The sequence below is a fragment of the Ursus arctos genome, unplaced genomic scaffold (assembly GCF_023065955.2).
Source record: "Ursus arctos isolate Adak ecotype North America unplaced genomic scaffold, UrsArc2.0 scaffold_2, whole genome shotgun sequence".
Taxonomy (NCBI): Eukaryota; Metazoa; Chordata; class Mammalia; order Carnivora; family Ursidae; genus Ursus; species Ursus arctos.
In genome coordinates, this window is record NW_026622874.1 from 13,558,038 (window position 1) to 13,583,474 (window position 25,437).

At 42.5% G+C, this 25,437-nt stretch overlaps 1 protein-coding gene and 1 non-coding gene across 5 annotated transcripts in view; both read left to right on the forward strand.

Moving 5' to 3' along the window:
* Positions 1 to 16,446, forward strand: part of CUNH1orf105 (chromosome unknown C1orf105 homolog) — a 28,679-nt gene extending 12,233 nt beyond the window's left edge. For 2 of the 4 annotated variants that reach the window (XM_057315354.1, XM_057315355.1), the window contains 6 exons: positions 281 to 355; positions 6,420 to 6,487; positions 9,417 to 9,484; positions 13,067 to 13,208; positions 14,000 to 14,056; positions 16,174 to 16,446. In XM_057315354.1, coding sequence (XP_057171337.1) covers positions 281 to 355; positions 6,420 to 6,487; positions 9,417 to 9,484; positions 13,067 to 13,208; positions 14,000 to 14,056; positions 16,174 to 16,351 — 588 coding nt within the window. In that variant the 3' untranslated portion in view covers positions 16,352 to 16,446. Of the gene's footprint in view, positions 1 to 280; positions 356 to 6,419; positions 6,488 to 9,416; positions 9,485 to 13,066 lie in introns of all 4 variants that reach the window. The other 2 variants (XM_044387917.3, XM_026509349.4) reach the window with 2 other exon arrangements.
* A 3,584-nt stretch (positions 16,447 to 20,030) lies between these two features.
* LOC113262997 (U6 spliceosomal RNA) lies at positions 20,031 to 20,141 on the forward strand. The gene has a single exon (XR_003319018.1). It is a non-coding gene; the product is annotated as a U6 spliceosomal RNA (small nuclear RNA).
* Positions 20,142 to 25,437: the final 5,296 nt, after the last annotated feature.

Sequence of the window (25,437 nt, forward strand, 5' to 3'; positions counted from 1 at the left end):
GTGAAGAAAGGTAAGGTGTTACCTCCACCACTGTGTGCAGGGGTCCCAAGGCCCCTGATCAGTCTGTGGCTCACCCCCTCCTGCCTAAACTCTTTCTGAGCCTCCAGCGGCAGCCAAGCCTGGACTCAACATCCACCCAGGACGGAGCTGAGACCAGAGTCTCCTTCTGTTTTCCGGAAGGAAGAACTGTTACCTCGCTTACTCCTCCAGCCTTGTCCCCCTTCTTTGCTGCCCCAGCGGCCCCCACCATTTCCTCACCGCCCTCTGTTTCTCCCCTCAGGCCGGCAGGATCCAGAGTAATCCCATGCTGATCAGAAACAAGCAGCTGTGCTCCACATGTCGAGAAATAAAAATGGTAGGTCAGCGGGATGGCAGAGATGAGCGCGGGGATCCCAGGGCACAGCACGGCCCCTCCCCCACCAGAGCCCCATGGGGAGACAACACTGTTTGCAGGGAGGGCTGCAAATGAGGACCTGTTGGCCCTGGGAGACCATTATCTCAGACAATATGATAAACCCTCCCCATTTTCAACAAACCAAAGGATGAATGAGGGTAGGTGAGTCAGAGGGGTAGAGATGAGATGAGCCACTTTACTTGGAGATCCTAACGTCGCTACACTGCTGTAGGGGGTCAGGAGCCTGTGGGACTTCTCCCCAACACAACACCCACCCGTACAACACAGCCCGCCTCTACCATTACAGTCATGAAGCAAGCAGCTTCATCTTTGGGTGTATCAATTCAATCCGCACCTCAGAACAAAGCTAAGGAAAGATTCTACAGTACTTTCCAGCTAGTGGGGGGTGTCTGTAACCGGTGGTGCAGAATGGTGGGGGGTGAAGGATAGCAAGGGGGTCTGGAGGAAACGAGGACAAAGCTCTGCCATCTGTCACAGCTGCTGCAGAAAGAGACCTGTGTCTGGAAGGATGCTGTACGGGTCAGTGTTAGGACTTGGGTCAGTTTAAGGATTAGGATTAGGGTGAGTCAGTCTTGGGTTGAAGGTTAATTTGGCTAAACGGTTAGGTTTGGGGTAGGAGTTGAGCAAGGGTCTCTACAATTCGGATATCCTATGATTTCCCTTCGGCTTTGGGCTGATGTACGATAAGAGGAAGGGCCAGGAGTAGAAGAAAATCAGGAGAAAGAAGAGAGCCTCCTTTGATGAGTTAATGGTGAAAGTGCTTTGACTAATAGGATATGAAAGAGACCAGCCGTTTTGTGAAATTTTTCTGTGGGATTTGGAAATTTAACTGAAGCCACTGACAAAGGCGTATCTGAAAGTTACAGTCTGTGGGCACATTCTACTTAACTAGGGTCCCAGCGCTCAATAATGGCGTTGACTGGAATCTGGGAGGCTGGGATTGGGATTTCTCCTGGTCTTATTCCTGGGATCACTGTGTCCACATTTAGAATGCACTGACCCTGGGCCCAAGCTGGCTTTGGCCAGCTGGCTCGCTCGGGACCTCAGCAGCTGCTCTCTTTCTCAAGACCTCTTCTCTGACCTTTGCCCTCGCCCAGGCGGGGCCGGAGTAGAACCACACACTGTGGTTTTACCGTTCACTGCAGATCCCCAAAAGAAAGACCTTAAACTCGGAAGTCAGAACCAGTGAATGCCGGTAGGAAACTGTAGAAAGTTAGAAAACGAGCGTGAAATAAAGACCCCTGCTCACTATATGCAGCAGCACTCCAGCGTCCTCCTGCGGTTGGGGCCCTGCTTACCTGCTCTGGTCACTGAGACCCTCTTTGCTCAGCAGGGGGCTGAAGGCAGATGCTGGGGAAGATATTAAAAGACTCCTACAAATAGAAGGAACTTCCTCAACCCAATAAAGCGTATCTACGAAAAACCCACAGCTCACATCATACTCCATGAAGAAAGACTGGATAGTTTCCCTTTAGATCAGAAACAAGGCCAGGATGCCCAATCCTGCTGCTTCTGTTTAACATTGTACTGTATGTTTTAGTTGGGGCAGTTAAGACAAGAAAAAGAAATAAAAGGCAACCAGATTAGAAAAGAAGACATCAAACTGTATTTGCAGATGGCATAATCTTATATCTAGAAAGTCCTAAGGGACCCACAAAAAACAATTAAAGCTAATAAATGAGTATAGCAGAGTTACAGGACACAAGGTGAATATACAGAAATCAATTCTATTTCTATATACTAGCAATGAGCAATCCAAAAATGAAATTAGGAAAACAGTTCCATTTGCAATAAGCATCAAAAAATTAAAATACTTAGGAATAAATTTAACAAAATAAATGCATGACTTGTACATCAAAAACTATAAAAAATCATGTAAAGAAATTAAAGAAGACATAACTAAATGGAAAAAAAACATGTTTATGGATTTTTTTTAAAGATTTTATTTATTTATGTGACAGAGAGACAGCCAGCAAGAGAGGGAACACAAGCAGGGGGAGTGGGAGAGGAAGAAGCAGGCTCCCAGCAGAGGAGCCCGATGTGGGACTCGATCCCAGAACACCGGGATCAAGCCCTGAGCTGAAGGCAGATGCTTAACAACTGCGCTACCCAGGCGTCCTGTTTATGGATTTTTAAGATGGCAATACTCCCAAATTGATCTACATGTTCGGTGCAATCCTCCTCAAGATCTCATAGGACGTTTTTGAAGAAATTGACAAGCAGATCTTAAAATTCATGTGGAAATGCAAGAAATACAGTATAGCTAAAACAATCTTGAAAACAAAGAATAAAGTTGGAGGACTCACGCTTCCTGATTTCAAACCTACTATAAAGCTACAATAATCAGGACTTTGTGGTACTGGCATAAGGATAAACATATAGATCAATGGAATAAAACGGAGAGTCCAGAAATAAAACCTTACATTTGTGAACAACCAAAAAAAAATTTTTTAACAGGAGAAAATCAAATTTAATTATATATTATGGGTTCTCCCTAAGAATAAGAGGCCCTGAACAACTGATTTTTGACAAAGGTATCAGACAATTTAATGAGGAAAGAATAGTCTTTTCAGTAAATGATACAAAGACAATTGTATGTCCATAAGCAAAAGAATGAAGTTGTGCCCCTCCCTCACACCATATACAAAAAGTAACTACAAGTAGATCACAGACCTAATTGTGAGAGCTAGAACATCAAACTCCTAGAGGAAAGCATAGGTGTAAATCTTCATGACCTTGAATAAGGCAATGGTTTCTTAGATATGACACCAAAAGCAGAAACAATAACAACAAAAATACCTAAATTCACCTTCATCAAAATTAAAAACTTCTTTGCTGCAAAGAACATCATCAAGAACATGAAAAGACAACCCACAGAATGGGAGAAAATGCTTGCAAATCATATATCTGCAAAGGGACTAGAATCCAAAATATATTTTAAAAAAGTTTACAACTCAACAATAAAAAGACAAACACCCCAATTTCAAAATGGACAAAATGGACAAAAATTTGAATAAACATTTCTCCAAAGAAGATATGCAAATGGCCAATAAACACATAAAAGATGCTCAACGTCATTAACCATGAAGGAAATGCAATTGAAGCCATAATGAGATATTATTTTACACCCACTAGAATGCCCATAGTAAAGAAGCAGACAATAACAAGTGTTGGCAAGGGTATGGAGAAATAGGAACCCCCATACACTGCTGGCAGGAATTTAAACTATGAAGCTGCTTTAGGAAACAGCAATTGGCAATTCCTTAAAAACTTAAACATAGAGTCACCATATGACCCAGCATTTCCATCCTAGATACATATCCAAGAGTACTGAAAACGTATGTTCATACACAAATTTGTACAAGAATGTTCATAGCAACATTACTCATAATAGCCAAAAAGTAAAAATACCTCAAAGGTACATCGACTGATGAATGCATGAACAAAATGTGATCCATACAATGGAATATGATTCAGCCATGAAAAGAAAGGACTTATATATGCTATAACCTGGACAAACCTTGAAAACATTTTGTTATGTAAAAGAAACCAGATAGTAAGGGCCATGTGTTATATTGATTTCATTTTTATGAAATGTCCAGAATAGGCAAATCTGTAGAAACAGAAAATAGAGAGTGGTTGCCAAGGACATGGGGAATGAATGAATGGAGAATGAGCGCTAATGAGGACAGAGTTTCTTTCTGGGCTGTGGAACATCTTCTGGAAGTAGATAGTGGTGATTGTAGTGCAACTTCGTGACACTACTAAAAACCACTTGAGTTGTACGCTGAGATTGTGAATCTTATGGTGTCTGAATTTAAAAAAAGATTAGCACTAGAAAAATATTTTTAAAAATAAAAGCATAAATGGGACACTTGGGTGGCTCAGTCGGTTAAGCATCTGCCATTGGCTCAGGTCAAGATCCCAGGGTCTTGGGATCAAGCCCCACGTTGGGCTCTCTGCTCAGTGGGGAGCCTGCTGCTCCCTCTCACCACCCCCCCGGACTCGTGCTCTCTCTTGCTATCTCTGTCTCTCAAATAAATAAATATTAAAAAAATAAAAGCATAAAGTGGATGAATATCAAAAAAAGAAAAATCCTAATAGGACCTGGCTTGTATGACTACTCATAGTCCTGTGTATGAGTACCCTGGGCCAGGAGCTCAATTATTTAATGTGGAAGAAATTATCTACTGAAAGTTATGGCTCTGAGTCACCAGGGATATCCACTGTAATTTTATGTAAATTGTCTCTTATTATGTGTCTGCTCTAAACAGCTCACCTTCCCCTTAAAACGTTTATTTTGTAGTCCTTCTGTTATGTGCATTGCTCTCTAATACACACTTTCAGGCCCCTTCAAAGTAGAATGTCAAGCTGGACATACTGTAGGGAGCCATTCTCCAACATAAGTATGGTCATTGGTTTCAAAAGTCTATTTATGTAATTCAGTTTATTTCAGCAAATATTTATTGACTGCCTACCATGGGACAGGTACTTAGGTAATAGCCCAGCTACAAAGGAAAAAAAATAAAGAATAAGACACAAGCTCTACTTTCAAGGAGCCAACAGGTAAATAAATAATGAATTAAAATGATGGCTAGAGATAGAAATACACCTGGTAGGATGTAAACAGGCATGGAAAGTAGATATCAGAGAAGTCTTCCCAGAAGAAGATGCATGGTTTTCAAGACTGAATAGGAGTTGCCCACATGACACACTTCTTCTCAGGGACAAAATGCTGTCTTTGGTAGCTTTGTTCTGGGGTAGCCCCGATAGCCCACTCATGCATATAGCACTAGCCAGATCTAGGGGCTTTTGCAAAGGGGGCACGCTAATCAGGAGAAAGTAGAGAATTTCCTCCATCTTTCTTTGCAACAGAGCCAACTTCAGAAGAAATTTTAAAAAGACGATCTGTCTCCTTCATTCTCATCCCTTTTATGTATCTAGAAACCTCTTCTCAGGTTCTCACCAAAGCCTTTGCTGTCCTCACTACTCCCACATGCTCCCGTTATCAGATCATTTCTTTCCTCCCTCTCCCCTCCCTTCCCCTCAGCTAATGAGTTACAACAATCTGATTAAATACCGTAAGTGATTGGCATTTCTATGGAACTAATGTTCAGATTCTTCTCTCTCTTCAAGCATCTCCGAAGGCCCTTAACACATAGTAATTTGCAGGTTTGTTGTGTCGTACATTTAAAACACAAGTCACTCGATGAATAGCCCAGCTGAACACCTGCACCCACATCTTGTGATTATCTTTTCATTGTCATGGCTACGATATCTTTTGAGAAGTAATGGGGAAAAATGATTCTTAGTAAAATCCTGAGCTCCAAAAAAAACTGATATTTAGGGCCAGTAACAAATCTGGACAAGATCAAGAAAATAATGTCTTAATCAGAAATACTGTAACTGTATAATTTATTTTAGTCCTCTAGGAAAGGCACACTTAAAACTTTCAAGCGTGCTTCAAATGGGTTCATTCATTCACTAATTTGATCAACACATATCTCTTGAGCAGGCACTGTGTTAGAACCTGGAAATACAGAAATAGGGACATAGTCTCTGCCCCCGTGAAGCTGAAAGTCTATGAGGGAAACCAGACATCAAGCAAGTAAATACAACAGAAACCTTAGGAGTGTTCCGGTAGAGGAAGCTTAAGGAACAGCGAGAACGTAGGGCAAAGGATTACCTAACAGTGCTCCAGGAGCCGGTGGTGTCCGTGAGAGGCTGACAGGTGATCTGAGACCTGAAGAATGTTGGGGGTGAGCTAAGCAAAGAGAATTGGAGGCTTAACCAATCTCGAGGTTTCTAACTTCAAAATCTGATAACCAGGGAAGAACATGGACCCTATGGCTTGTGGGCAGGTGATCCCCTCTGGTTCATTCATATCACAAAAGAATATTAAGTACGATATGAAATACAACTTGAGTTTGCTAAGGTGGTGCATTGTTCATTTAAATTGGAATAGAGTTTTGGACAATGTTCTAAATGAGACTTTCTTTCTCAGGTACAACCGAGAACTATGACAATCCCTCATAATCTGAAACTATCCTTTGAGAACTTTATGAGTCACAGGTAAGTCTAAGATTTTAATCAGGACGTTATTTTAATTCCATTTATATCAGTTTGGGGACCCAGGCCAGTGGATTGAGAAACATAGTAAGTAGAATGTTCAGGGACTGCTTAGAGAATGGGCTTCTTGACTGGTTTCATTTCCTGGTTAAACCAGAGAGTTAGACCAAAAAACTTGTTTTCACCTTTTTGCTTGAACAGCTATTGAGATTATGGTAGAAAGTACAATCTACCCTTCCACCTTCCCAAGAACAGTACAAGGAAGAGGCTACGAGATTCCTTTGGTAACTCAGGCAGAACTGAGTACAAATTCTCCATGGCGGTGACTTACGTAATTCAGAAGGTACGGGACGTCACACATGATGGTTCTCAGCCCAGGACATCCTCTGCACTTTCCAGTACCTAAAAGTCCTGTCGTCAGTGTGGTTGTCATTTGCTGCTTTCTTATCAAGTATATAAAGAACAAAGCCCAGTTGGATTTCAAGGGTTTTTTTCCCCTCCTGCATTTAACCAGCAGAAAGGGAAAACAGATTTTAATGAAGCTTTTACTTCATTAAACAGCTCAAAATACAGACTCGCCCTGGACAAGGCACCAGTGTAAGTAGACTTGCCGTTCAGTCGATGGTGGGGATGTAAGCACACGGCCACAGTCAGATTTGATGTGACCAATTAAACAGTTATATGTGGTCTAATGACAGTCTTCAACTTTTTTTCCTCGTAGAGAAAGCAACAATATGGAAAAATAGGTCTTTTTGTAACCTTATGTTGGAGAGTAGTAGCTGTTATGATTCCTTTTATGAAATTTGCTCCAAGCTGCAGTGTAGACTCAGATGCATGGAATCCATGTGCTGGGCGCCTGGCCCAGAGACACAGGGTCAAGGAGGAATGGGTAGTGTATTTGAGCACAACGCGCGCCAGCACTGATAACATTTACCTGCAACATTCCCAAAGCTCCTATCAGAGCGTAATAAAAGTAATCCAAATAAATATTCTGTATAGACTTTAAATAGAAAACAGAACAATCTAGGGGCGCCTGGGTGGCACAGCGGTTAAGCGTCTGCCTTCGGCTCAGGGCGTGATCCCGGTGTTATGGGATCGAGCCCCACGTCAGGCTCCTCCGCTATGAGCCTGCTTCTTCCTCTCCCACTCCCCCTGCTTGTGTTCCCTCTCTCGCTGGCTGTCTCTATCTCTGTCAAATAAATAAATAAAATCTTTAAAAAAAAAAAAAAAAAAAAGAAAACAGAACAATCTAAAGTCCGGGATTTCTGAGCGAGTTTCACTCTTCTATGACAGAAACTTTTGAAATTTGTTGTCCCAGTTCATTTATCCTGCAATTTTGATATTTTAAATAAAGTCCCACATTCCAGAATCATTAGCTGATTTTAAACAAGTCGGTCTTATTCCTTGAGCTAGACTAAGGGTTGAACCAATCCTAAAATCACATCTGCACCAACCTGAGATATCATTAGATGGGCCATTTTTTTTTTTCAATGTAATGAAAGAAAACAGACCACTTCTTTTTGAGATTTAGCTAGTGTGACTATAACATAAGGTCCTGGTTCTGTTTGTAGCTTATAAAATCTGTCCTCACAGTTTCTGAGTTTCACTACATATGTGGCTAGGTAGATTGCCCTTACTGAAATAAGAATTTTTAAAAAGTGACTTTAATTGTAACCATTGTAGAAATTAAGTGATATTTATTCAAAGGAAGGAATGAAGGAAAGAAGGAAGGGGGGGAGGGAGAAAAAGAGAGAAAGGAAATATGAGTGGAGAGATATATATTTGTTGATTTATAGTGCGAACAAATCTTAAATGACTCAGTCTTAGAAATACTACCTTCCTGTTTGTTCAACACAGGTAATAGAAGGGATTTTTCTCTTTCTTAGTCCCACTGATTCCTCCAATGGCAATTGAATAGATAAACTGACCAGATGGGCCATATTTTTGGTAGCAAAGTAAAAATAATCTTGGAAAATCTTTGTAGAAATGGAAACAGTGAAATGAGTGCAGAGACTTAGATATCCCATCAAAGTTTAAAGGTTTGTCAGTCTTTAGAAATTAAGCAATTTAATGTAGAAATGGTTTGGACTCATACCATTTTGGTCAAGAGTCACTTCCATAGCCTTAGCCACCAGGAGAAATAGGAGATGTGGTCCAGACATTTTCTCTAAAACTGGAAGGCGATGTAGTTGATGGGGATTAAGGAGTAGACTTGTGATGAGCACTGGATGATTAAAATAAAAACTAAAAAAAATTTAAAATAAATAAAAATATTCTTTATAAAAACTTTATTTAGGGGTGCCTGGTTGGCTTAGTTGGAAAAGCATGCTACTCTTGATCTCAGGGTCATGAGTTTAAGCCCCATGTTGGGTGTAGAGATTACGTAAATAAATAAATATTTTTTTAATTAATTTAATCAAAGTTGGATTGACAACACAGTATTTCTAAATGGTTTCTGTCTTGCTTTAACAACATTCAACATTAGAGAAACCCAGTCTCACAGAATAATATTGATGGGAATAAAAAAAGAGAGATTTTAAGGCAAAAAAATAAAAATAAAATAATAAGACGGTTCTCACCAAAATATTCTGTTTTGCACTTGAAGGGTAGATTACTGATCTGGAAGAGTTGTTCATTTTTTTCTGGAGACTGGAGGATTCTTGTTCCTTCTATTCTTAGACCATACATGTTCTGACAATGAATAAAATATTTTTTTCAATGAAGTCTTTATCAAAATCCATCAAAGTGAGAGAGCTTGAGATGTCCTGGTCTCTGGCCCAGCCATCTAATACTGTGGCAGCGGGGTCTGAGCACCAGGTTAACAGGTGCTGGTTTCAGGAGAGCATCTGTGTTTTAAAATGTATAAAGGCGCATTCCTTTCCACCAAACCTTAGCCACATAACTGATGTGTTTTCTTGCTTCTTCCAAACAGAATGATGAGTCTTCATCCACCAAAAGCCCCGACTGTACCCGAATGTTCCCGTAATGACATCTCAACAGGTTTGTGATCTTTTAGAGTACTTGTGGTGGGGGACATACTACCCCCGGAGTAGTAGGATGAAAAGTTTAATCCCTAAGATAGTTGCTAAATTTTCTGAACAAGTTCCCTCTGTCCGCCCCTCTCTCTTTTCACGTTCTGCTTCTGGCCTGTTTTGCTTGCTCCCCAGGCCTCCCTTCAGGCCAGCCCCACCTGTCCCCTCTCCGGGCCTCACTGAACGTCATCTGTGCCACGTTCCTTCTCAGATCTTCTCCATGCCACACGGCTCTGCCCCGTTCTTTCTAAAGAGCCCCATAATCTACTTGCTGAAGAATTTTCATGGAAATGAGGCACCAAGTAGGTAATTCCCTTTCAAGCAGTGAAGGTGGGAAAGGAACTGCATCCCCACACCCTTGGAACAGCCTCTCCAAAGTCCTGAACTTCCCACCCCACAGGCTTCCTAATCACCTGCCTTCTGACAGCTGCCCAGACCTGTTCCTCTGGCCACTTGCTATTAATAGACAAGAGGACAGCAGCTTCTGCTCCAGCTTCAGCATTGACCTATGTCTCCTCTTTTAGAGACGTCAACACTGAGCTGGTGAAGGTGGGTGTGGGTCATTCTTTGGGGGGATACAGCTCAAGGGTTTAGTGCAGTAGAGGCTGTCATGTTAGTAAGTGTATCCATCTTCTCATTTGCTCCCATGTTAACTGAGGCCACCTCCAACTTTTCTCTCATTGGATATACACAATAAGGAAAATCGAGATCCGTTTCTTTGCTTGACACCAATGGGAAAGTCGAAGCTCCATCTGCAGGGAAGCTAGAGCCAGAATTGCCTGAGAAGGCATCCAGAGAGGGCATTTGAAGATAGAAGGGCTATCTTGAAGGGATTCTAAAAGGGGGGGACCACAGGCTTGGGTAAACAGCTGAGGTTTGGAGATATTCACATTAGCGGAGTGGAGGGAAAAGACTGTCAGTCTCAGTGAATCCCTTCTTAGGTATCCGGAAATATTGGCCTACCTCAAGGCTCTCATTTTTCTTTAAAGACTATTTATTTATTTGACAGATGGAGAGGCAGCCAGTGAGAGAGAGAACACAAGCAGGGGGAGTGGGAGAGGAAGAAGCAGGCTCCCAGTGGAGCAGGGAGCCCAATGCGGGGCTCGATCCCAGGACCCTGGGATCACGCCCTGGGCCGACGGCAGAGGCTTAACGACTGAGCCACCCAGGTGCCCCTCATGGCTCTCATTTAGCCAAAGTGAACTAAAAAGCCAAGAGCTAAGAACATCCACCCAAGAAAAGCTCCCCCTCCACTGTTGGCTGGTTTGTGACCACTCATTCTCTGGAAGCCAAGAGAACACTGGGTGCCAGGCAGGTGTACTTGGTTTCAGTGTTCTCATTGCCAGCCACACGTTCATTCTGAGTTTTCCTTGAATGTGGATTTTTTCAGGACTGCCTCACAAAGGAGCGGAACACACACCCACACAACTGCACACACACACACACACACACACACGCCTTTCATCAATTTACTAACCACGGGAGCGTATTTTGGTCACCAGTATGAGAGCTAGACTTCGCGTACATAAGGTCAGCACATAATGTTCTTGGGCATATTACGACTCTTGCCCATAGAGTCCATCCAAGGACAGCAACCTTAGAGGTAGGACTTGGGGGAGAGTGCCTACGGAGCCGGCTCGGGGCTGAAGCTTGGCAGGTTTGCCGTCACTTCCAGCTGGGACATTTCTGAGCTGAGCTTTGCTGGGGCCCGCGCCCTCTAAGGTGAGGTAAAAGCCGTAGCCTAGAAGCAAGGAGACCTGGGTTCGGATCCTAGTCTTGCCGTACAGGACTGGCCAAATTGCTTAAACTGTTGGGCCTCTAGGTTCCCACCTGTAAAGCCAGAGAACCGTTTTGTTCTGCTGCCCCGCCTCCCCCCTCCTACTCCCCCACCCCGTGCTCCTCCTCCCCCTCCCCCAAGCCAGACACTCAGCACAAGCAACCTTCACCTTTGATCAAGCCAGAAAAACTGCTGACGCTGCCCTGGCCCCACGGGTTTCTACAGCTTAGACGTGTCCCTGCTGCCGCGCTTGCGTACTGCTGAAGCTGCCACCCACCTGCGCGGCCTTGCCTGTGGACACGCTGCAAATACCTCATGGCCGACTCATCCCAGTGAACGTAACTGCCAGTCACTGTCTAACTCCTCGCCTTGATCACACAGCAGTGACTTCTAGCTTGTTTCTGGATTCAGCTAACCCTTATATATTATCAGGAATCATCAGTGAGAACTAAGTAAACAGAAAGAGCCTGTCTCCATAAGTTATGGGGATTTCTTCTGGATTCATTTGTCTTGACTCTGGCTTTGAGTCCAGAGTTCCATGACATGTACAGGGTCCAGATGTCAATAAACATCGGCAGAGATGTGAACAACCTGCCTTGGCCTACCACCTGGCACATTGCTGTGTCATGGTTCAAAGGTCACTGCCCTGGAATTAAGGAGATCTGGGTTCTGGTCCTCAGTCCATCAGGGCCTGTGAGCCTGGACCTCTGTTTCCTCTTCATTACAGTGATGAGACTCTCTTAGCTCTCATTCAGCTGGAGCGAGGAGCTTTTCCAGAGAATTCAGGACTCCAGTTCCCTTCCATTCAGTGACTTCCAATAGAAAGATGTTATCCCTCAAGCAATGTGTCTTCTGGAAAAGCTGAATATTAACCAACATTTTTGTTAATAAAATCACATTTGAAGAAGAGGTCAGGATGATGAGGATCTTAAGGAACGCTAATTTAAATTATTTCATAAAATGAAAGTTCCTTTTGAAATGCAAGTACTATCGTAGACTTTTCGTAAGATCATGTTCATTTTTATTTTTTTTTATTTTTTTTTTAAAGATTTTATTTATTTATTCGACAGAGATAGAGACAGCCAGCGAGAGAGGGAGCACAAGCAGGGGGAGTGGGAGAGGAAGAAGCAGGCTCATAGCGGAAGAGCCTGATGTGGGGCTCCATCCCAGAACACCGGGATCACGCCCTGAGCCGAAGGCAGACGCTTAACCGCTGTGCCACCCAGGCGCCCCGATCATGTTCATTTTTTAAAGATAGAACCATTTGTGTGCCCCTGAAAAGCCTTCCTTTTTTAATATTTATTTACTTATTTAAATTTTAATTCAATTAGTTAACATATAATGTATTATTGGTTTCAGAGGTACAGGTCTGTGATTCGTCAGTCTTATATAACACCCAGTGCTCATTACATCACATGCCCCCCTTAATGCCCATCACCCAGTTACCCCATCCTGAGAATTGAATCTTCTTTTCCCTTCAACTCACATTATAACTCCAGACACATTTTATATTCACTTTTTATTTAATTGGCAATGACTCCTAATAGTTGAGCTTTGTTTCTAGGTACTCTTCTCTGACCTCTTTGGCAAGATTTGTCGGAGCTTAAATCTTGTGCGGGATAAGATGGTTCTATCAAAAGGAATTCTTATGTGAATTTTGAATCTGTTTTATAAGGACGAAAAAGTCTTTGGTGACCTTTAGATATTTTGAGTTTCTGTAAAAATAGATTCTAAGAAGCCCTTGTTTTTCCCTCTTATTGCACTGTTCTCCAGAGAGCGTTCGCTACAGGCTGCCCATCCTGGGCCCCAGGACCGCCGTCTTCCACGGGCTGCTGGCGGACACCTACGCAACTCTGCAGGAGACACAACTCTCTTCCTTGCCCGGAAAGGAGCCCACGGGCAAGACAATGAGGCAGTGAGTGGTCGGACCTCATCACCTTCCAGACTCACAAAGAGAAAACAAGTTAACCAAGCCAGTTTCTGGCATATAAGCCTAATTCCCTCTTGTCACCAAAAAGGTGACTCACTTTTGCCTCCTTGAGAGTTGCTCGATTCTAGCTCTTGCCACCGTCTTCTCACTCACTTTTCCTGAAGACGAGTGGTTTAATTTCCATGATTATAAAGGTTTACTGATTAAAATGCAACATTTTGAGTGTCATTGATTTTACATTTTTTGAAGATTTTTAACTGTGTTATTATAGACAACATCCTTCTGTTTCTAAAACTTGAATTTTCAGCTCTTCTTCAGGGCCGGGGGCTGGAGATGGCTCCTGGAGGTCTCTCGTGAATTCAACCGATTATGAATACAGGAGAGAGATGGAGGTCACCCTCCTGTCCTTATCTCTGTCAGTTAACTGGTAGATGACAGGATACTGTGATGCAAAGGGAAAATGGCAAGAGATTAGTGATTGCAACTCTCGAGGACAGGAAACGTGCCTTCTCTTGCCCCCCTCCTTTAGTGCCCTGTGTATTACCAGATATTCATCTGATCTTTGCTCATTCATATTTAAATCACATCCTTGTGTTTTGTTCTTCGGTTATTTTGGTTTGAGAATGTTTACCTTCAGCTCTGTCTTGGTCCATGTGCCAGCAATGTGAGGGAGACAGAGGAAAACTCTAGGCTTGCAAATATTATATTTATAAGCACAAATGCTCCATTCCCAGCTTCAGGAGGGTTCCTATAAAAATGTCCCTTCCGTTCTTTAGGATGCAATGGCCTTGTGCAATCCCAGGAGCCTGGCTAAATGGACACTGGACCCATATGTAAGAACCAACCTCTGTGCTGACTGTATTTGAAGAATGGAATTCGGGAATCTTTAAGAAATGGCCTGGTACCTAAATTGACCTCTTCTCTTATACACACACACACACACACACACACACACACACACACACATTTAAAAACAACCCCCCAAAACCAGAAAAACTCGCTCGATTGCCCTATATTTATGGTAGGTTATGATTCTTGGTTTCAGTTCAGTTAGAGTTCGATACCTCCAAAAAGAGTATGTACTTCCTCTCGGGGCACACATGTATTATGATCCTGTTTCAGATCATTGCTGAAGGACAGGCAAATCCGGGATCAAAATGTTTCTTTCTTATTTTTTGTTTTGCAAATTATTGTATCCAGTGAAAGGATTTGGTGTACCTATACCCTTGAATTAGGGAGAGAGACATCCCCAAGCACAATTATTTGGAACTTTTGAGATAATCTGAATAGTATATACCTACTCAGATAGAATGCTTCCTAAATCTCAGAAAGCTCCTGCCTGCAGTACAGGGGTATTTCTAATATTTCATCAAAAAGAATAACATTCTGGTGTTTGTCCGTGTTCTAATGTGGTGACTGAGAATGATGGTCTGTATCAGTGATTCTTAAACTTTTTCATCTTAGGAACCTTCTACACTCTTAAACTCTTAAAGACTGAGAGCCCTAAAGATCTTTTATTTTTATTTTTTAAAATGTTTTAAGTTTTTCAATTTTTTGAGAGAGCGAGCTGACGGGGGAGGGGAGGGGAGAGTGAGAGGTAGAGGGGAGGTAGAGAGAATCTGAAACAGGCTCCATGCTCAGTGTGGAGCCCCGATGCAGGGCTCAATCTCATGACCCTGAGATCATGACCTGAGCCAAAATCAAGAGTCAGACGCTTAACTGACTAAGCCATCCAGGTGTCCCCCTAAAGATCTTTTTAAAAATGTAGGTTATACCTACTGATATTTATCATATTAGAAATTAAAATGGGGAAAGTTTTAAATACAGTAATACACAAGCACACCTTCCAGTAGCTGTCAAAGCGATGACATTACCACATGTCATATAACCCCTGGAAGACTCCGCTGTAGCCTTGGGAGAGAAGAAAAGTAACAAGGCAAATAACATCCTAGTATTATTACAAAAATAATTTTGACCTCACAGGCACCCCAGAAAGAATTTCAGAGACCCCCGGGGTCCCCAGACTGTCCTTTGAGAACTTCTGGTATACGTGATATACCCTTCCATCCCTGGCCTTGCAGGGAAAGGGATGCCGGGGTGTTTTAACTCACCCACCCAGTACTCTGCTCTCGTGCCTTCTCTTCAGGAGAAGGCAGCAGCAGGTTTTCCAAGTGTGGTTATATTGACTTTCGGCATCCCTTCCTCCCTTTGCTCACATTAGTTATTTAACAACCTTAATTTGGTTTCTCAAATAGTGTCCTGGTGAGACTAGAGTGAGTTGACCAGTTGGCACAAGAACTCTCATTCCCTCTGAACTCTCCATTTCCCTCTATGGATGCTTGTTAGTGTATTTGCTTTTGGTTAGTATGAACTCATTTCCCAGAATCTCAGGGGTAAACCTGGACCCATTGTGACCTTGGCTTACTAGTGATGTCCCATCAGCAGCTTTGTTGAACGGTTAGCTAGCTGGCAAATTTTCTTTTTACTTTACTCTTGCAACCACATCCTGGAGACTAATGGCCCTGGGGGTGGAGGTTGGGAAGTGCAGCTCCTGACGGCCTTCTCCACGGGGCCACCCCAATGCCACCATTTCAGTTTAAACTTGCAAAGAGATCTATGTGGATGCTGCCTGATTTTTTTCACCATTAGTAATATTTATAAGAAATCATCTTAAGCACACGGAACTTTGTTTCTCTGTGTACTGTGGGGGTCAGATGGCTGCCTCTGCCGTCATCTCGATGCCATCTTTCCTGTGCTGACATGGATCCTTGGAGGTAATAGAGTGGACGCGTCACTTATTACTTACCTACCGCATGTTCCTAAGCTTCATCCAAGAGCCCCTCATAAATGGGCCCAGATGATCTTTTCACTCGTCATGTTACTCCCGGTTCAAAGTCATGTAGAGTTCAGATTAATTTTTCTTTTAAGATTTTATTTATTTATTTGACAGAGAGAGAGAGAGCAAGCGGGAGGGAGCAGCAGGCAGAAGGAGAGGAAAAGCAGGCACCCCACTGAGCAGGAAGCCCGATGCGATGCGGGACTCGATCCCAGGACCCCGAGACCATGACCCGAGCCGAGCCGAAGGCAGATGCTCAACCGACCGAGCCACCCAGGCGCCCCCAGATTAATTTTTTTAAGGGATAATCTTTGGTAGATTTTTTTTAAAAAAATTCAAAGCTGTTTTTAAAAAAATGACTCATCATAATAAAAATTCATAGACAACTCTTCCATCCTCCTTCATCCTAACGGGGAACTTAAAAACCAATCAATCATACAATTCCTTTCCCTCCAGAATGGAGAGAAGTGCTGTATTGAGGAAAATCCATGCTGGATCTTTAAAAAAGAAATCAGGCATCTATCACAAGGCTGTTGTTACTTCTGGTCCCCAGTTCAACCTTGGGGGGTCCTGCAGGCCTTTATTGCCATGTGCTCTGCTCAGGGACACCCATCTCTATCCTGGCCCCTGACTGTCAAAGCTCATGGTTTTACACATCAGAGCCACCCAGCTTCCTGCATATGTCCAAGAACCAAGAACTCCAAATAATAGAAGTAGAGCAGAGTCGGCAGAACTGCCTTGTCCCTACCTAAGGAATCCCCTGTTTAGAATGTCCTGTTCGGGTGTAGTTACTCTGGTTGAAGGAGGTTTTAGGGATGAGGAGGGTATTGTCCAATAGAATCTAGAAGATTTCCAAGAAAAGGAGCAAGCACAGAATTTTTTCTAATATTAAGAAACCTATAAACTAAAACCTTAAGAATCAAGATAATTAGGAAATTTAGAAATGGATAATATTTAACCTCTAGAGAAAACAGGGATGGCCAACCATGTCCCCCTCAAGCCCACCCTTAATTTAGCACTTTAAGTATAGTCCCTGTTTCATACATGTAATTCTTATCTCTCTAGAAAAATGTCTAACTTAATGAGAATGAGAATGGTACCTCGTGTTGAGCCAGCTCCATATCTGCATATGGTGGCTCCGTATCTTCACAGGAGCGACCCGGATGCACACTTGAAAGAACTTAGAAGAAAAGTCCATTCCTAGGTTTCTCAAGCAATGCGAGAAAACAGAGAAGCCAAGTCCCCTGTATTGGGGGCAGTGAGGGTACAAAGAGTTTAGGTATTAGGAACTTATTTCAACTGGAGAAATAACACACATACACCTACACAAAAAGCGCGTGGACAGGCCAAAATGTAAAGAAGCATGAGTTACTCTCCGCTCTAAATCCCCAGTGATCTCAGCAGTAGGGTTTTCTGTAGCACCAACCACCGAGCTCTCTGGACAGGAACAAAGATGCAGTTGTGTGACCTTGTCAGTAAAGTTGGCCAGCGGAGAAATAGCCATATTTACCCTCACAGAATGTTATCTCCCCCTTGCAAAGTCTTTGGCGAGGCATTTCACTGCCTGACCAGTAAAGTGCAGAATAGTGAAATTAGGTATTGGCAGATGGTGGCTGTTTCGAGAAAAACTTGTTCCTAGACCCCTTGGGATTGGACTCCACTCCATCCAGTGTATCAGAGAGCGCCCTATGGGTCACACAGCCAAGAGTCAGGAAACCCTTGCTTCCTAGACTCTCACATTGAGAAAATCGGGCAAAGAGTAAGATGTGCATGAAACAACAAAATATTAGTTAACATTAGATGTCTCTGAGGAGTGGAACTGAATGGTTGGAAGACAGAAACTGGCAGAGGGAGGGGACATTTCATAGTATTTCCTTATCTGTTCTTTGAATGTTAAACCACATGAACGTTTCACTGACTCAGAAACAAAACAAGACCAAACAAACAAACAAAAACTTTAAAAAGTCACCGGGGGCTACCTAGCTTTGGGATTGTCAACCTGATAAACTATCAACATAGTTACTTGTCCTCATGAACGCAGACAACGCAGTCCTTGAATACGGTGAAGTTTAGGCAAGCGTCCGACGCACAGCTGAATTTTATCTCTGGCCCTTGGAAATGCTGCTGGCAAATAGAAACACGTGCTTCAGCTCAGGAAACATTCTACACTTTTCAAGGCAGTTTCACTTGTTTTTCCTCTCTCTTTGTCTCAGATTTACCATTGTTCTCTTACCATGAAACAGGAGTGATTAATGGGGCACACAATGCTCTCCATTTAACAAACACAGTCCTTCCCTAGCATCTTTACAAAAGTTCTTCGTTTTATTGTAACAAGTGTATCTGGTTTTTTTTTTTTATGAAGCCGCCTACACAGGGCTAGTCTGTTTTGCACAAAACTCTTGAAGAATTTGATGGCATTGCCCATGTTCCTCTTAATCTTTTTTAAACTTATGATCCCCAGGCTCTATGGCCAATATGACATGGCCCAGTTACCCTCTCTAGACCCACCCCCAGGGCCACTCAAAGCAAGGCACCTAGAGGGAATCGGAAACTCCAGATGTGCCCTGGCCAGATGTGACTGTGGGACTCACCCTCCCGCCTTCTGGAGTACCTGCTTCCAGAAATGTAGACTAACTGGAAATTCGTTTTCCAGGCAGCAGTGTCACCTCATTCTCTCACCTTGAGTTGCCACTAGCTAAAGCTTTTTAGTTCTTTTGATGAGAATTGCTGTTCTAACAGCTTTCCTCAGGCTATTAATTTGCTAAAACCTGAACGCATGACCCTATCTTCCTCCTTATTAAGGTTCCTTTAGCCAGATTCCAGCCAGTGACCATCTTTCTGAATCTAGGTTCCAGCAATCATTAGTCCTCCCAAATTTGATGATCTGGTCTCCTTGTCTTCCTCTCAGTTTTTGTAAGTAACAGGGCCAGGGACCAAGCCCCAAAGCACAGCTTGAGAGTCCTCCCTTTAGGTCTGGGATCCCCAAGGGCCTCTTCCTTCATCTATATTTTATTACGAAAACATTCAAATAGACGGACAAACAGAAATAATACCTCAAAGAACACCCATGTCTCCTCCACCTAGAGTCTGCAATTGACAATTTTGCCACATTTCCTCTATCTACAAATCGTTTGGCAGAATCATTTTAAAATAAAGACATAATGACATTTTACCACTAAATAGTTCAGCATGCAGCTCCAAAATTAAAAAAAAAAAAAAAAAAAACTCCTTCAAAGGATAATTCCATTATCACACATAACAAAAAACGAATAAAAATTCCTTATTTTTTTAATAATATTTTTTTATTTTATTATGTTAATCACCATACACTACATCCCTAGTTTTTGATGTAAAGTTCCATGATTCATTACTTGCATATAACACCCAGTGCACCATGCAATACGTGTCCTCCTTAATACCCATCACCAGCCTATCCCATTCCCCCACCCCCCTCCCCTCCGAAGCCCTCAAAAATTCCTTATTTTTGTCTCCATTCAGTCCATATTCAACTTCCCCAATTTGTCCCCAACATGTCTACTATGGCTGGTTTGCTCAAAGCCAAATAAAATCAAGGATGATGCTTTGCATTTTTGCCTCTTTTAATCTAAACACGTTGTACCCCAACTTTCTTTTTCAAGACATTGATCTGTTGCAGACCAAGATAATTGTTTTGTAGAAAGCCAAAACCTCTTTAAAAACCACCCCTCTTCATATTGTTCGTTTCAACTACTGCTATCAAGTAAGGGCCTCTGACTGAGTAATTATTAATTTTTCTTTTTTGTTCATCAAAGTTATATGTAACTAGCTATTAGAGCTTCTGATAAGCATGAGATAACAATCTTACTGTATTGGACTGGTGCAATTGCCGAGATAAACCCAGGATTGTGATGTTTTCTAATTGCGTCATTTTGGTCAAGTTACTTAACCTTTATGTGTCTGGGTTTCTTGTGCCGTATAATGAGGATAAATATGTCTGTCTCCGTAAGAGCAGCACATGTACTAAAATTAGAAGGATGGAGAGAAGATTAGTCTGGCCCCTGCGTGAGAATGACATGCAAATTCGTGAAGTGTTCCGTATTTGTTAAGCTAAGGTCATCTGTATATTTATTAGAAATTGCAAAATGTCCCTGCATAAGAGTTTTCTAATTTATATTACCACTACGAATGTATGCAAGTGCCTGTTACCCTCAGCCTCAACAATGACTGCAGTAAGTTTTACTTTTAAACTAATTTTAGAGATGAAAAATATCGCTGTACAATTGTAGTTTGTATTTCTCTAATTATGAGACTGCATTTGTTTTCATATGTTTAAGGATTATTCCTATATATTTTTGTGATTGTTTAGCTTTTAAACCTATTTTGCTATCATGACCCATTAATTTTTAAAGATTAGATACTTCATTATCCAAATGGGGGAAAAAAAGTCTTACACGAAATGATACAACTGCACTCAAGGTTTCCACCTGGTCTCTGACCATAGGAGCAAACACATATTTTCATTTAACGTTTGGAAATCTGATAAACTAGCATTTATCAAACCCATACTGGATGCTGGTAGAGAGGGCGATCGAATGAGCTTTTACTGTGTCCCCTACCCCACACTCAACACAGTTAGTGAGTCCACATTTCATCTTGACGACAACCCTTCAATATGGGTAGGGTTGTTCTCTCCAAATATGAGTGAGGAAAGTGGGTCTCACAAAGGCTAAATAACTTGCCTAAGTTCGTACTTTGGAACTAGAACTTTCTGAGCACATAGCTGTAACTCCTTCTACTATTCTACTTTCCCTCTGATTATGAAACAGTGTCCCTTTCCTGGTCAACATAATAGCTAAGATTTCCAATCAACCAATCACCTCAACCTTGTTAAAGGTTGTGTTCAAAATAGCAGTTCTCTCCATGGAGTCCTCTGCCATCTGAGGGTTAAAACTGGCTGCAAACCAAACGAAGCCAAGCCTCACCTTGTTGGGTTTTCCCAGGATGGGAAATGACATGCACTGGCTCCAGGCAGAGGCCTCTCTCCTCTCAGCCTGTGAGACACTCTAGGTTATTGGAACGTGTCATAGCTTTGGAATGATAAGAGCAGGCAGGAGCCAGCTCCTGGCATGAAGCTTCCCACCAGTTTAGACAAGGCTTAAAAGGCGGGTGGTAGAGGGTAGGAAGGCAAGCTAGACCCAAGAGCATGGCAAAGTCAGTGAACAAGTCTTACACCTGTCAGCCTTAGAGTTTTGGTCAGCAATTGGGGCCCTAACAAAGTGGAGGAGTGCATTAGTAGAGAGGAAGGTAAAGATGTGTGTGTGGAGAGGGAAGGAGGTACCTGGAAATGTCAAGGCCAGGTATTCATCCTCTTGGAAGTCTGGTTATCTGTGTAAAGCCCAGTCACTGGACAAGATGCAAGGGGCTACCTGAGGAAGTGAGTCTGGCCAGAGCAAAACTGGGAAACCTAGGGATTCTCAGTGGAGCCATATCATGATCTATGGGGAGAGGGAGGTACAGTTAGAAATTGCATTCAATATTGAAACATTTTGCATATACACATATGCATTTAAAACAAAATATGCTTGTGTTTATAAGAGAAAATAATGAAAGTAAATCTGAACAAAGTCTTTTTAGCTGGTGAGGATGTATAGAAACTGGACTCTAGTTAAAAACTATTAGTTATCTTTTGCATAGTAGTGATTATCGGGGGGCTGTGAAATTTTTATGTTTAACAAAGAGGGCATCAGTTTCAATATTGAGAAATCCTTGGAAAGCGGAAGAAAAACAGGAGGAGTCCAATTGTGGGAGCAGGCATCTTTGCCCCCTATGGCCATCAGTTAGCTTAGAGCTTCTCCCCATTTGGTTTACTTTGATTCAATAAATATTTGCTGAAAACTTCCCAAGCAACAAGCATCATGTTGGGAGCTGTGGATACAACAATGAATATAATCGTTTTCTGTCCTTGAGAAGTTTGTGATCTAATTGGGCAGTAGAGGTAGGCTGATAATCACGGTGGAATGTTTTAAGTGCTATGATAGAGGTATGCACGGGGTAGTAGGAGTGGTCTCTAGCCTGGGCTAGAGGGTTTCCTAGAACAGTCCATAAGCTAATTTTAAAGAGCAGTTGATACTGGATCTAGTGCAAATGGGTAGCCTCTAAGGGGTGATGGACCACGGAGGTTACGAGCTTGGTCTCTGTACTTATGCTGGCTGAGTTCCCATAGGATGGCACTTCCATCTTAGTACATGATGGTGCAAGGGTATCAGGATGTACCAGATGGTACATCCATCAAGATTGTACAAGGGTACCTACCACATAGGGCTGTTGTGAGGATTAAGTGGAGTAATTATGCATAGCTCATAGTAAATATAAATTATTAATTAATTTGAAATGTAGTATGACCTGATGGATCTGAAACTGTGTTTGGAACGCTTTTAATTCAAGTTCTTTCTATCCTTAGAAATTCCCTTCCAAGATCGTCTAAGGTTTTCTGTGTCTTCACTTGTAGATTACACGAGTCAACAGGGTAATTTATTAAGGAACTGACAATTAAGTTAGAAATGTAGCAGTGTTGGTTTTCAAATGAGTTAGTGTTTAGCAAGAAGGTATCTCAGCCCAACCCAACAACTGCTTTCATTCATCCATTCATTCATTCATTCATTCATCAATATTTAAATTCCTATTATGTACCAGACACTATACTTTATGGAAGGCTTACAAAAATGATTTATAGATAAATATTTTTCTGTTGGACGTCACAGTTCCATGAGAGACAGACATGAAACCAAAGCATTACAACACCATATGGTAAGTGTGATCATAAAGGCACGTATAAAATACCAGCTATGCCATGACTTGGCTCGGCAACCCTTGCTCAGTAGGCTGGAGAAAAGCATGATCAGAACTGGGTCTGAGAAACAAACAGCTAAATGGGAGGAGGAAAGGAGACCAGTTGGAAAGAGACCAGGTAATAATCCAGGCAAGGTTGGTAAACCTTGTTAACTTCTAGCTGAATATACGGTCAGACCCTGTGTAGAGAGACCTAAACTGGAGGTTCATTTCTAAGAGTCAACAGTCTGAAGGTGGTATTTGAAGCTATGCATACCAATGAGATAAGTCAAGGAGATGGTGTTGTACTGTAGTGTGTAAAGAGAGGGACCCAAGGGGCAGGTTTGGAGTATAAGAGTATAAGAAAGAGAAGGTTTCAAATTGAACTGAGAAGAATCCAGGAGAAAGTCTCCCAGGAACCAAGGGCAGAGTTTTAGGAAATAGGAGGTTACCAATGGGGTCAAATGCCACAGGGAAGTCAAGCAGAAAAGTAGTGAAAAGAAGTTACCAGATACAACTAAGATTTTAGGGGTAAGCTTAGTCAGAGTACAAGGGGTTCAAAAAGAATTGGGATTACGAGTTGAAGAAAGAAGGAAGTTTGGTGATAAAGAGAAGAGGCAAGGATGAAGAAAAGAGACCTCTCATGTGCGAGGGAAAGGAGCCTGGGGAAGCCAAGCCCATGGGCACCTAAGGATTCTCCTGAAGAGAAGCCTGCCCCCCAGCTTAGGGCAGTCCTCCAGGATCCCTCCCTTTGCCTGTTCTAATCCTCCTGGCACATCAGCTCCTCTCCTTCCTGACCCACCTGGCTTCCCGTCTTGGCTCCCACTTCTAGTGTCTTCACCTGTTTGTTTTGGGCATGGTGACTGGGCCTCCTCAGCACTGTGAACACAGACCTGAGCCCCCAGAACACCCCTGGCAGTGCCAACAGTGACCCATCATTTATGCATTCGTCGCACATATACTTGTTATACCCCTAGTACGAGTCGGGTACTATTCTTGGCACTGGAAGACACTGATGAAGAGAAAGCCAAAGTTCCTGATCTTACTGGAATTTACCTAAAGTAGGGGAGATAAAGAATAAAGAAATGATGGGCAAGGGTCCCCAGGCACCTTCTCCTTAGGAGAAGAACTTGAGCCCCCTGCCCCCACTGAACCGTATGTATTTCAGTGTAAACTCTTGGGGCCACTCTTGTAGCTGTGCTTGGGCCTTCAATATGCTACCCTAAGGTACAAGGTCTCACTGGTGTCATACCACATCTTCAGACATTCAGACCCCAAATGGTAATCAATAATCACAGTACTCCATCAGTTGAGTCAGATTCTGATTCCTTTCTGAATGATTGTAGATGATGAACTCGTCTCTTCATTTGTCCCCATGTCCCTTTTCAGTGGCTTTCTCCCTCTGTGCCACCCTCATTCCACAAACCCACCTTATATTTCATTCCCAAAGTGCTAGGCTTTCTAATTAATTACTAGATGTTCCTCAATCTAGACAGCCATCAGTTAAAAATGTGCCATTATTTTATATACCAATTAAGAAAAAATGCCCAAGACGAGGAGTTGAGACACCAAAGGGCTATACCTTCCCTGCAGAGGTAAATGAGAAATAAACTCACCACACAGGGAGAAACAGCAAAAAATCTGGCGTGTTTCCGTCTTGGCAGTGGTGGAGAAAGGGTGAGAAACATCTCATCTGAGAAGTTACGCTCATACAAGTGGCCAAAGTTCACATGACTAGAGTGGCCCAAACACTCTCCATCTGAGAACTTAATCTGAAGTGATATCAGGGTGACTGGCAGAAGCAAAGGTAAATCTTCAGAACCAAGGTTCGCAATGCCCGTATGATGGCCCACCTACTCTCGCAATAGTCAAAGTCTGCATTTCTAATGCAGCCAAAGGACACCAGGCATCTGGTAGACTTCTTTGCATAGAGATTTGGCCTATGGCCTATTTCTTGTGAGTTTAAATTATAAAGACAATATTTTGTATATTGTGACCACTTTAGAATTACAGGTAGAGGGGAGCCTGGGTGGCTCAGTTGGTTAAACAAACGACTCTTGATTTCAGCTCAGGTCATGATCTCAGGGTCATGAGATCAAGCCCTGCATTGGGCTCCACAGTCAGCATGGAGTCGGCTTGTCCCTCTCCCTCGACCTCTGCCTCTCTCCCTGCTCGCTCTCTTTCTCTCTAAAATAAAACAAAAAACAAGACAAAATAAAATAAAATCTTTAAAAAATTACAGATGGAGAAATTAGGGACACCTGGATGGCTCAGTTGGTTAAGCATCTGCCTTCAACTCAGGTCATGATCTTGGGGTCCTGGGATCCAGCCCCTCGTCAAACCCTGCACTCAGTGGGGAGTCTGCTTCTCTCTCTCCCTCTGCCACTCCCTCTGCTCATGCTTGCTCTCTCTTTCTCTCAAATAAATAAATAAAATTTTTATAGATGGAGAAATTGGAGTTTATATAACACATTAACCATGGCACTGGGGTACTGTTCAGTGCTCCACGAAGCCATTTCTTTTTCCCTGAAAGATCAGAACCTGAGTGGCATCTTGGGCTCTTTATGAAAT